Source organism: Salmo salar, chromosome 11 (genome assembly GCF_965601325.2).
Source record: "Salmo salar chromosome 11, fSalSal1, whole genome shotgun sequence".
Classification (NCBI taxonomy): Eukaryota; Metazoa; Chordata; class Actinopteri; order Salmoniformes; family Salmonidae; genus Salmo; species Salmo salar.
The window spans coordinates 113770513-113785512 of NC_138301.1; the positions used below are offsets into that span (position 1 = coordinate 113770513).

Sequence of the window (15000 nt, forward strand, 5' to 3'; positions counted from 1 at the left end):
CTCCCTTCTCCTCCCCTGCCCTCTCCCTTCTCCTCTCCTGCCCTCGCCCTCCTCCTCTCCTGCCCTCGCCCTCCTCCTCCCCTGCCCTCTCCCTTCTACTCTCCTGCCCTCTCCCTTCTCCTCCCCTGCCCTTCTCTCCTGCCCTCTCCCTTCTCCTCCCCTGCCCTCTCCCTTCTCCTCTCCTGCCCTCGCCCTCCTCCTCTCCTGCCCTCGCCCTCCTCCTCCCCTGCCCTCTCCCTTCTACTCTCCTGCCCTCGCCCTTCTCCTCTCCTGCCCTCGCCCTTCTCCTCTCCTTCCCTCGCCCTCCTCCTCCCCTGCCCTCTCCCTTCTACTCTCCTGCCCTCTCCCTTCTCCTCCCCTGGCCTCACCCTTCTCCCCTGCCCCCTCCTCTACCCCCTGCAGACTGAAGGACGTCCAGTCTATAGATGAGCTGAGTGATGTGTATAGTCACTTCCTTCTGTACTATGGCCGAGACATCCCCAAGATGCAGAACGCAGCCAAGGCCGCCAGCAAGAAGAAGAAGAAGAAGAAGAAGAAGATTGAGGTCAACGAGGAAGGTTGGACGCCATGTTGACAATTATAACTGATTACTATTATAGTGAATAACTATTGTTAACCCAGAAATGATTTGGTAAGGAGATCAAAATGGCTGCCAAGAGGATTTATGTTTTCTTATTTCTTTGAAATCACACCCTGAGACTGATGGCTAAAATATCAAAGCAAGGTGTCGTTGTTGTATAAAGTAAAATAACAGCACCTTTTGAACAACCATGTTTTGACTTCTTTTGTGATTTCCACCCTCCACACATCATGTCTCTTCCCATTCCTTTCAGGTGAGGAGGAAGAGGTGGAGGAAGAAGAGGAAGAGGAGGAGGAAGAGAAGGGGCCGGACCTGAAGCTGGCATCTCGTAGAGACATGTACAGCATCTGTCAGAGCGCCGGGCTCGGTGAGTCACCTCTGACCTCTCGTCTATTTATCTGTACTGAATGGGACCTAAGCTTGACTTCATTGTGCTTGTGATTGCCGAAAGGGGCTTGACATGTGAAACGCAAAGAAAATATGCCCTGCTCTGCCTCAAGACATTACTTCTGGCAATCTGTCTCATCCTTTTCAAATTCTACAGAGGCTGACGTGTTAAAATATGAATGCACTGGGACATGTTAATGTCAAGACGCATCGCATCAGGAACTAATATCTTCTCTGTTAATGTCAAGACGCATCGCATCAGGAACTAATATCTTCTCTGTTAATGTCAAGACGCATCGCATCAGGAACTAATAGCTTCTCTGTTAATGTCAAGACGCATCGCATCAGGAACTAATAGCTTCTCTGTTAATGTCAAGACGCATCGCGTCAGGAACTAATAGCTTCTCTGTTAATGTCAAGACGCATCGCGTCAGGAACTAATAGCTTCTCTGTTAATGTCAAGACGCATCGCGTCAGGAACTAATAGCTTCTCTGTTAATGTCAAGACGCATCGCATCAGGAACTAATAGCTTCTCTGTTAATGTCAAGACGCATCGCATCAGGAACTAATAGCTTCTCTGTTAATGTCAAGACGCATCGCATCAGGAACTAATAGCTTCTCTGTTAATGTCAAGACGCATCGCATCAGGAACTAATAGCTTCTCTGTTAATGTCAAGACGCATCGCATCAGGAACTAATAGCTTCTCTGTTAATGTCAAGACGCATCGCATCAGGAACTAATAGCTTCTCTGTTAATGTCAAGACGCATCGCATCAGGAACTAATAGCTTCTCTGTTAATGTCAAGACGCATCGCATCAGGAACTAATAGCTTCTCTGTTAATGTCAAGACGCATCGCATCAGGAACTAATAGCTTCTCTGTTAATGTCAAGACGCATCGCATCAGGAACTAATAGCTTCTCTGTTAATGTCAAGACGCATCGCATCAGGAACTAATAGCTTCTCTGTTAATGTCAAGACGCATCGCATCAGGAACTAATAGCTTCTCTGTTAATGTCAAGACGCATCGCATCAGGAACTAATAGCTTCTCTGTTAATGTCAAGACGCATCGCATCAGGAACTAATAGCTTCTCTGTTAATGTCAAGACGCATCGCATCAGGAACTAATAGCTTCTCTGTTAATGTCAAGACGCATCGCATCAGGAACTAATATCTTCTCTGTTAATGTCAAGACGCATCGCATCAGGAACTAATAGCTTCTCTGTTAATGTCAAGACGCATCGCATCAGGAACTAATAGCTTCTCTGTTAATGTCAAGACGCATCGCATCAGGAACTAATAGCTTCTCAGAAAATGTCTTACTGACCTTGGACCTCCATGCCATTTCTCTCTCTTTTTTCTCTCAGATGGCCTGGCTAAGAAGTTTGGTCTGACTCCAGAGCAGTTTGGAGAGAATCTGAGAGACAGCTACCAGCGTCACGAGACAGAGCAGTTCCCTGCCGAGCCTGTAGAGTTGGCTAAAGACTACGTCTGCAGGTAACCACACACACACAGAGCAGGGTACAACACGTAACGTAACGACACACACACACAGAGCAGGGTACAACACGTAACGTAACGACACACACACACAGAGCAGGGTACAACACGTAACGACACACACACACAGAGCAGGGTACAACACGTAACGTAACGACACACACACACAGAGCAGGGTACAACACGTAACGACACACACACACACAGAGCAGGGTACAACACGTAACGTAACGACACACACACACAGAGCAGGGTACAACACATAACGACACACACACACACAGAGCAGGGTACAACACGTAACGACACACACACACACAGAGCAGGGTACAACACTTAATGTAACGACACACACACACACAGAGCAGGGTACAACACGTAACGACACACACACACACAGAGCAGGGTAAAACACTTAATGTAACGACACACACACAGAGCAGGGTAAAACACTTAATGTAACGACACACACACAGAGCAGGGTAAAACACTTAATGTAACGACACACACACACAGCAGGGTAAAACACTTAATGTAACGACACACACACACACAGAGCAGGGTAAAACACTTAATGTAACGACACACACACACACAGAGCAGGGTAAAACACTTAATGTAACGACACACACACACAGAGCAGGGTAAAACACTTAATGTAACGACACACAGAGCAGGGTAAAACACTTAATGTAACGACACACACACACAGCAGGGTAAAACACTTAATGTAACGACACACACACAGAGCAGGGTAAAACACTTAATGTAACGACACACACACACACAGAGCAGGGTTAAACACTTAATGTAACGACACACACACACAGCAGGGTAAAACACTTAATGTAACCACACACACACACACAGAGCAGGGTTAAACACTTAATGTAACGACACACACACACAGCAGGGTAAAACACTTAATGTAACCACACACACACACAGAGCAGGGTAAAACACTTAATGTAACGACACACACACACACAGAGCAGGGTTAAACACTTAATGTAACGACACACACACACACAGAGCAGGGTAAAACACTTAATGTAACGACACACACACAGAGCAGGGTAAAACACTTAATGTAACGACACACACACACAGCAGGGTAAAACACTTAATGTAACGACACACACACAGAGCAGGGTAAAACATTTAATGTAACGACACACAGAGCAGGGTAAAACACTTAATGTAACCACACACACACAGAGCAGGTTAAAACACTTAATGTAACGACACACACAGAGCAGGGTAAAACACTTAATGTAACCACACACACACAGAGCAGGGTAAAACACTTAATGTAACGACACACACACACACAGAGAAGGGTAAAACACTTAATGTAACCACACACACACAGCAGGGTAAAACACTTAATGTAACGACACACAGAGCAGGGTAAAACACTTAATGTAACCACACACACACAGAGCAGGGTAAAACACTTAATGTAACGACACACACACACACAGAGAAGGGTAAAACACTTAATGTAACCACACACACACAGAGCAGGGTAAAACACTTAATGTAACGACACACACACACACAGAGCAGGGTAAAACACTTAATGTAACGACACACACACACACAGAGAAGGGTAAAACATTTAATGTAACGACACACACACAGAGCAGGGTAAAACACTTAATGTAACGACACACACACAGAGCAGGGTAAAACACTTAATGTAACGACACACAGAGCAGGGTAAAACACTTAATGTAACCACACACACACAGAGCAGGGTAAAACACTTAACGTAACGACACACACACACAGAGCAGGGTAAAACACTTAATGTAACGACACACAGAGCAGGGTAAAACACTTAATGTAACCACACACACACAGAGCAGGGTAAAACACTTAACGTAACGACACACACACACAGAGCAGGGTAAAACACTTAATGTAACGACACACACACACAGAGCAGGGTAAAACACTTAATGTAACGACACACAGAGCAGGGTAAAACACTTAATGTAACGACACACACACACACAGAGAAGGGTAAAACACTTAATGTAACCACACACACACAGAGCAGGGTAAAACACTTAATGTAACGACACACACACAGAGCAGGGTAAAACATTTAATGTAACGACACACACACACAGAGCAGGGTAAAACACTTCATGTAACCACACACACAGAGCAGGGTAAAACACTTAATGTAACGACACACACACAGAGCAGGGTAAAACACTTAATGTAACGACACACACACAGAGCAGGGTAAAACATTTAATGTAACGACACACACACACAGAGCAGGGTAAAACACTTAATGTAACGACACACACACACAGAGCAGGGTAAAACACTTAATGTAACGACACACACACAGAGCAGGGTAAAACATTTAATGTAACGACACACACACACAGAGCAGGGTAAAACACTTAATGTAACGACACACACAGAGCAGGGTAAAACACTTAATGTAACCACACACACACACAGAGCAGGGTAAAACACTTAATGTAACGACACACACACACAGCAGGGTAAAACACTTAATGTAACGACACACACAGAGCAGGGTAAAACACTTAATGTAACGACACACACACACACAGAGCAGGGTAAAACACTTAACGTAACGACACACACACACACACAGAGCAGGGTAAAACACTTAATGTAACGACACACACACACAGAGAGCAGGGTAAAACACTTAATGTAACGACACACACACACAGAGCAGGGTACACCGCTTAACGTAACAACACACACACAGAGCAGGGTAAAACACTTAATGTAACGACACACACACACAGAGCAGGGTAAAACACTTAACGTAACGACACACACACACAGAGCAGGGTAAAACACTTAATGTAACCACACACACACACACACACAGAGCAGGGTAAAACACGTAACGACACACACACACACACAGAGCAGGGTAAAACACTTAATGTAACCACACACACACACACACACACACAGAGCAGGGTAAAACACTTAACGTAACGACACACACACACAGAGAGCAGGGTAAAACACTTAACTCAGTAGAGTTGGCCAAAGAATAAGTCTGCAGTTAACCACACATACACACTGACCCCCTACCTCTCCCTCTGTCTGTGTTTGTAGCCAGTTTAACAGCCCTGAGGCCGTGTTGGAGGGGACCCGTTATATGGTTGCCATGCAGATTGCCAGGGAGCCTCTGGTCAGACACGTCCTCAGACAGACGTTCCAGGAGAGAGCCAAGATCAACATCAAGCCCACCAAGAAGGGAAAGAAGGTATGGGAACCAAGACAACGTTTTAACAGTGTTAATGTTATTGATGGTAGGTATCCAGAGTAGACACACTGTGAGAACATTCCTCTGTATCGCCATTACTTTACTAGTTTAACTGAGTAGGAACTAACCTGGGATCCAGTCCTGTCTTTAGTCCACAGCCAACATAACAAACTCACTGAGACCTGTCTGTAGTCCACAGCCAACATAACAAACTCACTGAGTCCTGTCTTTAGTCCACAGCCAACATAACAAACTCACTGAGACCTGTCTTTAGTCCACAGCCAACATAACAAACTCACTGAGTCCTGTCTTTAGTCCACAGCCAACATAACAAACTCACTGAGACCTGTCTTTAGTCCACAGCCAACATAACAAACTCACTGAGACCTGTCTTTAGTCCACAGCCAACATAACAAACTCACTGAGACATGTCTTTAGTCCACAGCCAACATAACAAACTCACTGAGACCTGTCTTTAGTCCACAGCCAACATAACAAACTCACTGAGACCTGTCTGTAGTCCACAGCCAACATAACAAACTCACTGAGTCCTGTCTTTAGTCCACAGCCAACATAACAAACTCACTGAGACCTGTCTTTAGTCCACAGCCAACATAACAAACTCACTGAGACCTGTCTGTAGTCCACAGCCAACATAACAAACTCACTGAGACCTGTCTGTAGTCCACAGCCAACATAACAAACTCACTGAGACCTGTCTTTAGTCCACAGCCAACATAACAAACTCACTGAGACCTGTCTTTAGTCCACAGCCAACCTAACAAACTCACTGAGACCTGTCTTTAGTCCACAGCCAACATAACAAACTCACTGAGACCTGTCTGTAGTCCACAGCCAACATAACAAACTCACTGAGACCTGTCTTTAGTCCACAGCCAACATAACAAACTCACTGAGACCTGTCTGTAGTCCACAGCCAACATAACAAACTCACTGAGACCTGTCTTTAGTCCACAGCCAACCTAACAAACTCACTGAGACCTGTCTGTAGTCCACAGCCAACATAACAAACTCACTGAGTCCTGTCTTTAGTCCACAGCCAACATAACAAACTCACTGAGACCTGTCTTTAGTCCACAGCCAACCTAACAAACTCACTGAGACCTGTCTTTAGTCCACAGCCAACATAACAAACTCACTGAGACCTGTCTGTAGTCCACAGCCAACATAACAAACTCACTGAGACCTGTCTTTAGTCCACAGCCAACATAACAAACTCACTGAGACCTGTCTTTAGTCCACAGCCAACCTAACAAACTCACTGAGACCTGTCTTTAGTCCACAGCCAACATAACAAACTCACTGAGACCTGTCTTTAGTCCACAGCCAACATAACAAACTCACTGAGACCTGTCTTTAGTCCACAGCCAACATAACAAACTCACTGAGACCTGTCTTTAGTCCACAGCCAACATAACAAACTCACTGAGACCTGTCTTTAGTCCACAGCCAACATAACAAACTCACTGAGACCTGTCTTTAGTCCACAGCCAACATAACAAACTCACTGAGACCTGTCTTTAGTCCACAGCCAACATAACAAACTCACTGAGACCTGTCTTTAGTCCACAGCCAACATAACAAACTCACTGAGACCTGTCTTTAGTCCACAGCCAACATAACAAACGCACTGAGACCTGTCTTTAGTCCACAGCCAACATAACAAACGCACTGAGACCTGTCTGTAGTCCACAGCCAACATAACAAACTCACTGAGACCTGTCTTTAGTCCACAGCCAACATAACAAACTCACTGAGACCTGTCTTTAGTCCACAGCCAACATAACAAACTCACTGAGACCTGTCTTTAGTCCACAGCCAACATAACAAACTCACTGAGACCTGTCTTTAGTCCACAGCCAACATAACAAACTCACTGAGACCTGTCTTTAGTCCACAGCCAACATAACAAACACTTAGAACAAAACAACAGCATGTTGATGTTATGCCCTTTAACGTTCATGTAAGGGTTTAGAATACCGTGTCCTATTAACTTGACTCCTGCAACAGATGGTGTAGAAATGTCTGGTTTTAGACGTGATCCTCTTTGCTGTCCTCATGCCATGTTGACCTGACTCTGGTTTGTTATAGGACATGGACGAGGCCCACTTTGGCTACTCCTTCAAGTACCTGAAGAACAAGCCAGTGAAGGAACTGAATGGAGACCAGTTCTTAAAGATGTGCCAGGCTGAGGAGGAGGGGCTTCTCACCATAGACATCTGCATCGACCTCCTAGGGGTCAAAGGGTAAGGCGTGGAGGCATCGACCTCCGTAGGGGTCGAAGGGTAAGATGGAGGGCCAAAACCATAGAGAATGAAAGGTTGTATTAGCATGGGCAGCACCATTGAGGGCTTCCACCATTTTAATGTAGTCAACTGGGTAGGACTCCCAACTTCATTGGCTGATGCCTCCTGGTGACCCTGTTGGAGTCATGTACAACCAGGTCATCAGGAAGGATCAGCCAATCGTGAAGAAAAAAATGGACTACTTCAGAATAGCCTCAATGGCGCTGCCCATGCTGTCACAGCCGCTCTAATGGCACAGATACAAAGATGAGTCCTCTATCTATCTCTATGGGCCAAACTCATGAGTTCAAGTTTCAGTCTCTCTGAATGGTCAAACTTACCCCCTCCCTCTCTCTCTACTCTCTCCATCCCTCTCTGCCACCCCCCCTTCCCCCTCTCTCTCCTCTCTCCATCCCTCTCTGCCACCCCCCTTCCCTCTCTCTCCATCTAACTCTCTGCTAACCCCCTTCCCTCTCTCTATCCTCTCTCAAACCCTCTCTGCCACCCCCCCTTCCCTCTCTCCATCTCTCTCTCTGCCACCCCCCTTCCCTCTCTCCATCTCTCTCTGCCACCCCCCTCTCCCCAGGGTTGCAGGTGACCAGACGTACTTTGATGAGATCAAGCAGTTTTACTACAGAGATGAGTTCAGTCACCAGGTGCAGGAGTGGAACAGACAGAGGACCCTGGCCATAGAGAGGTCCCTCACACAGTTCCTCTACCCTCAGATGGCCAAGGAACTCAAGAACAAACTCATCGCGGAGGCCAAGGAAAACATCATCAAGGTAGACAATGTTACAGCAAACCTAGCTACTTCCAGGACTCACCATAATGTATCCCATAGGACGGTGAGTTGACATGACTCGATCATTGGAGATTTGTGAATTCCAATTGTTCCAGCACGTCTTGTGAAATAAGTCTGTTTCAAGCATAAATTAGGTCACGTGATGTATAATTCCTCTTCACCTTTGACCCCAGTCGTGTTGCAGGAGGCTGTATAACTGGCTGAAGGTGTAGGTTTATTTACCCTGTGATATTGTCCTGTCTAGTCGTGTTGCAGGAGGCTGTATAACTGGCTGAAGGTGTAGGTTTATTTACCCTGTGATATTGTCCTGTCTAGTCGTGTTGCAGGAGGCTGTATAACTGGCTGAAGGTGTAGGTTTATTTACCCTGTGATATTGTCCTGTCTGGTCCAGTCGTGTTGCAGGAGGCTGTATAACTGGCTGAAGGTGTAGGTTTATTTACCCTGTGATATTGTCCTGTCTAGTCGTGTTGCAGGAGGCTGTATAACTGGCTGAAGGTGTAGGTTTATTTACCCTGTGATATTGTCCTGTCTAGTCGTGTTGCAGGAGGCTGTATAACTGGCTGAAGGTGTAGGTTTATTTACCCTGTGATATTGTCCTGTCTGGTCCAGTCGTGTTGCAGGATGCTGTATAACTGGCTGAAGGTGTAGGTTTATTTACCCTGTGATATTGTCCTGTCTAGTCGTGTTGCAGGAGGCTGTATAACTGGCTAAAGGTGTAGGTTTATTTACCCTGTGATATTGTCCTGTCTGGTCGTGTTGCATGATGCTGTATAACTGGCTGAAGGTGTAGGTTTATTTACCCTGTGATATTGTCCTGTCTGGTCGTGTTGCAGGATGCTGTATAACTGGCTGAAGGTGTAGGTTTATTTACCCTGTGATATTGTCCTGTCTGGTCCAGTCGTGTTGCAGGAGGCTGTATAACTGGCTGAAGGTGTAGGTTTATTTACCCTGTGATATTGTCCTGTCTGGTCCAGTCGTGTTGCAGGATGCTGTATAACTGGCTGAAGGTGTAGGTTTATTTACCCTGTGATATTGTCCTGTCTGGTCGTCGTGTTGCAGGATGCTGTATAACTGGCTGAAGGTGTAGGTTTATTTACCCTGTGATATTGTCCTGTCTGGTCCAGTCGTGTTGCAGGAGGCTGTATAACTGGCTGAAGGTGTAGGTTTATTTACCCTGTGATATTGTCCTGTCTGGTCCAGTCGTGTTGCAGGAGGCTGTATAACTGGCTGAAGGTGTAGGTTTATTTACCCTGTGATATTGTCCTGTCTGGTCCAGTCGTGTTGCAGGATGCTGTATAACTGGCTGAAGGTGTAGGTTTATTTACCCTGTGATATTGTCCTGTCTGGTCCAGTCGTGTTGCAGGAGGCTGTATAACTTGCTGAAGGTGTAGGTTTATTTACCCTGTGATATTGTCCTGTCTGGTCCAGTCGTGTTGCAGGAGGCTGTATAACTGGCTGAAGGTGTAGGTTTATTTACCCTGTGATATTGTCCTGTCTGGTCCAGTCGTGTTGCAGGAGGCTGTATAACTGGCTGAAGGTGTAGGTTTATTTACCCTGTGATATTGTCCTGTCTGGTCCAGTCGTGTTGCAGGAGGCTGTATAACTGGCTGAAGGTGTAGGTTTATTTACCCTGTGATATTGTCCTGTCTGGTCCAGTCGTGTTGCAGGAGGCTGTATAACTGGCTGAAGGTGGCTCCTTACAGACCAGACCAGCAGGTGGAGGAGGAGGATGATGATCTGATGGATGAGAGTCAAGGAAAAGGCATCAGAGTCCTGGGAGTGGCCTTCGCAGACAGCAGGTATGTGTGTTTGGACGTGTGTGTGTGTGTGTGTGTGTGTGTGTGTGTGTGTGTGTGTGTGTGTGTGTGTGTGTGTGTGTGTGTGTGTGTGTGTGTGTGAGTGATTCGTAAGGTGTCTTCCATCCTTGTATTTTGTACCACTCAATCAACAGCCACCATAAATGATTTGTGATATGTTTCAATGAGTGATAACTAAATGTTGTAATTCTGTTACCATAGAGACACACCAGTGTTCTGTTCACTGATCAACGGAGAGGGAGAGGTGGTGGACTTCCTCCGTCTGCCCTACTTCCTAAAGAGGAGGAACGCATGGAAGGAGGACGAGAGAGACAAGAAGGTACAGACCAGACGGACGACAAGAATCTCTCGTCTCTCTCCTCAACTCTCCTCTGCCCTCCCTCCCTCGTCTCTCTCCTCAACTCTCTTCTGCCCTCCCTCCCTCGTCTCTCTCCTCAACTCTCCTCTGCCCTCCCTCCCTCGTCTCTCTCCTCAACTCTCCTCTGCCCTCCCTCCCTCGTCTCTCTCCTCAACTCTCTTCTGCCCTCCCTCCCTCGTCTCTCTCCTCAACTCTCCTCTGCCCTCCCTCCCTCGTCTCTCTCCTCTGCCCTCCCTCCCTCGTCTCTCTCCTCAACTCTCCTCTGCCCTCCCTCCCTCGTCTCTCTCCTCAACTCTCCTCTGCCCTCCCTCCCTCGTCTCTCTCCTCAACTCTCCTCTGCCCTCCCTCCCTCGTCTCTCTCCTCAACTCTCCTCTGCCCTCCCTCCCTCGTCTCTCTCCTCAACTCTCCTCTGCCCTCCCTCCCTCGTCTCTCTCGTCAACTCTCCTCTGCCCTCCCTCCCTCGTCTCTCTCCTCAACTCTCCTCTGCCCTCCCTCCCTCGTCTCTCTCCTCAACTCTCCTCTGCCCTCCCTCCCTCGTCTCTCTCCTCAACTCTCCTCTGCCCTCCCTCCCTCGTCTCTCTCCTCAACTCTCCTCTGCCCTCCCTCCCTCGTCTCTCTCCTCAACTCTCCTCTGCCCTCCCTCCCTCGTCTCTCTCCTCAACTCTCCTCTGCCCTCCCTCCCTCGTCTCTCTCCTCAACTCTCCTCTGCCCTCCCTCCCTCGTCTCTCTCCTCAACTCTCCTCTGCCCTCCCTCCCTCGTCTCTCTCCTCAACTCTCCTCTGCCCTCCCTCCCTCGTCTCTCTCCTCAACTCTCCTCTGCCCTCCCTCCCTCGTCTCTCTCCTCAACTCTCCTCTGCCCTCCCTCCCTCGTCTCTCTCCTCAACTCTCCTCTGCCCTCCCTCCCTCGTCTCTCTCCTCAACTCTCCTCTGCCCTCCCTCCCTCGTCTCTCTCCTCAACTCTCCTCTGCCCTCCCTCCCTCGTCTCTCTCCTCAACTCTCCTCTGCCCTCCCTCCCTCGTCTCTCTCCTCAACTCTCCTCTGCCCTCCCTCCCTCGTCTCTCTCCTCAACTCTCCTCTGCCCTCCCTCCCTCGTCTCTCTCCTCAACTCTCCTCTGCCCTCCCTCCCTCGTCTCTCTCCTCAACTCTCTTCTGCCCTCCCTCCCTCGTCTCTCTCCTCAACTCTCCTCTGCCCTCCCTCCCTCGTCTCTCTCCTCAACTCTCCTCTGCCCTCCCTCCCTCGTCTCTCTCCTCAACTCTCCTCTGCCCTCCCTCCCTCGTCTCTCTCCTCAACTCTCCTCTGCCCTCCCTCCCTCGTCTCTCTCCTCAACTCTCCTCTGCCCTCCCTCCCTCGTCTCTCTCCTCAACTCTCCTCTGCCCTCCCTCCCTCGTCTCTCTCCTCAACTCTCCTCTGCCCTCCCTCCCTCGTCTCTCTCCTCAACTCTCCTCTGCCCTCCCTCCCTCGTCTCTCCTCCCTTGTCATCCCGTCATATCATTCAGCCATGCGCGCATAAACAGTTATAATCATCAGCTCATCATTGATGTTGTAGGAAGTGTTTTTCCAGTGTTTGACCTTCCATTGAGTAGCTTATCTCTGTTGCCTTTTAAATCATTTGTCTTCAGTTGGCTTCAACAGAGCTCTTTGATGTCAGCTGGCCTATAGGCTGCTATGGGGAAAGCCTTGTTGCTGATCTCTGTGCATTTTGATTTGAGGCTGTACCACATTTATATTTGAGTCGTTTAGCAGACGCTCTTATCCAGAGCGACTTACAGGAGCAATTCGGTTTAAGTGCCTTGCTCAAGGGCACATCGACAGGTTTATCACCTAGTTGACTTGGGAATCCAAAACCAGCAACCTTTCAGTGACTGGCCCAACGCTCTTAACCGCCAGACTAGCTGTATTCTAGTGATCTGATGGTGTGTTTGGTCTACTCAGCTCCAGGACATTGAGAACCTGAAGAAGTTCCTGACCAGTAAGAAGCCTCACGTGGTGGCTGTTGCCGGGGAGAATAGGTGAGTTCCACTACTCCTCTCTACCTGTCTTTCATACCCTCCTGGAAGCAAAGCACCAGGACACCTGGCACTAGGACACCTGGCACTAGGACACCTGTTACCACGACACCTGTCACTAGGACACCTGTCACTAGGACACCTGTCACTAGGACACCTGGCACCAGGACACCTGGCACCAGGACACCTGGCACCAGGACACCTGTTACCAGGACACCTGTTACCAGGACACCTGGCACCAGGACACCTGGCACCAGGACACCTGTCACTAGGACACCTGGCACCAGGACACCTGGCCTGTTCTTTTCTATCTTCCTCAGTTCCCTGTGCGTGTTCTGTTTGTTGCCTAGGAACTAATCGTGTGTGTGTGTGTGTGTGTGTGTGTGTGTGTGTGTGTGTGTGTGTGTGTGTGTGTGTGTGTGTGTGTGTGTGTGTGTGTGTGTGTGTGTGTGTGTGTGTGTGTGTGTGTGTGTGTGTGTGTGTGTGTGTGTGTGTGTGTGTGTGTGTAGGGACGCCCACATGATAATGGAGGACATTAAGAGAACAGTGAGTGAGTTGGAGCAGGAGTCTTCTCTGCCTGCTGTGGGAGTGGAGCTGGTAGACAACGAACTGTCCATGCTCTATATGAACAGTACCAAGTCTCAGGTACACACACTCACACCGTACACACACACCGTACACACATACACTCCTTAAACACACACTGTACACACAGTCCACATGAACTTCAAGAAATCAAGTTGGACACTTGCAGCATGAATACATAGCTGCATCTACAGTCGTGGCCAAAAGTTTTGAGAATGACATACATATTAATTTTCACAAACTCTGCTGCTTCAGTGTCTTTAGATATTTTTGTCAGATGTTACTATGGAATACTGAAGTACAATTACAAGCATTTCATAAGTGTCAAAGGCTTTTATTGACAATTACATGAAGTTGATGCAAAGAGTCAATATTTGCAGTGTTGACCCTTCTTTTTCAAGACCTCTGCAATCCGCCCTGGCATGCTGTCAATTAACTTCTGGGCCACATCCTGACTGATGGCAGCCCATTCTTGCATAATCAATGCTTGGAGTTTGTCAGAATTTGTGGGTTTTTGTTTGTCCACCGCCTCTTGAGGATTGACCACAAGTTCTCAATGGGATTAAGGTCTGGGGAGTTTCCTGGCCATGGACCCAAAATATCGATGTTTTGTTCCCCGAGCCACTTTTGCCATATGGCAAGGTGTTCCATCATGCTGGAAAAGGCATTGTTCGTCACCAAACTGTTCCTGGATGGTTGGGAGAAGTTGCTCTCGGAGGATGTGTTGGTACCATTCTTTATTCATGGCTGTGTTCTAAGGTAAAATTGTGAGTGAGCCTCTCCCTTGGCTGAGAAGCAACCCCACACATGAATGGTCTCAGGATGCTTTACTGTTGGCATGACACAGGACTGATGGTAGCGCTCACCTTGTCTTCTCCGGACAAACTTTTTTTCCGGATGCCCCAAACAATCGGAAAGGGGATTCATCAGAGAAAATGACTTTACCTCAGTCCTCAGCAGTCCAATCCCTGTACCTTTTGCAGAATACCAGTCTGTCCCTGATGTTTTTCCTGGAGAGAAGTGGCTTCTTTGCTGCCCTTCTTGACAACAGGCCATCCTCCAAAAGTCTTTGCCTCACTGTGCGTGCAGATGCACTCACACCTGCCTGCTGCCATTCCTGAGCCAGCTCTGTACTGGTGGTGCCCCGATCCCGCAGCTGAATCAACTTTGGGAGACGGTCCTGGCGCTTGCTGGACTTTCTTGGGCGCCCTGAAGCCTTCTTCACAACAATTGAACCGCTCTCCTTGAAGTTCTTGATGATCCGATAAATGGTTGATTTAGGTGCAGTCTTACTGGCAGCAATATCCTTGCCTGTGAAGCCCTTTTTGTGCGAAGAAATGATGACGGCACATGTTTCCTTGCAGGTAACCATGGTTGAC

General features: G+C 47.9%; 1 protein-coding gene across 2 annotated transcripts in view; it reads left to right on the forward strand.

Annotated features, from left to right (window-relative positions):
- Positions 1–15000, forward strand: part of supt6h (SPT6 homolog, histone chaperone and transcription elongation factor) — a 56859-nt gene that overhangs the window by 7646 nt on the left and 34213 nt on the right. For both annotated transcript variants that reach the window (XM_082958294.1, XM_045690167.2), the window contains 10 exons: positions 403–557; positions 834–947; positions 2336–2465; positions 5595–5745; positions 7858–8012; positions 8638–8833; positions 10510–10652; positions 10872–10989; positions 12963–13039; positions 13546–13681. In XM_082958294.1, coding sequence (XP_082814420.1) covers positions 403–557; positions 834–947; positions 2336–2465; positions 5595–5745; positions 7858–8012; positions 8638–8833; positions 10510–10652; positions 10872–10989; positions 12963–13039; positions 13546–13681 — 1375 coding nt within the window. The remainder of the gene's footprint in view (positions 1–402; positions 558–833; positions 948–2335; positions 2466–5594; positions 5746–7857; positions 8013–8637; positions 8834–10509; positions 10653–10871; positions 10990–12962; positions 13040–13545; positions 13682–15000) is intronic.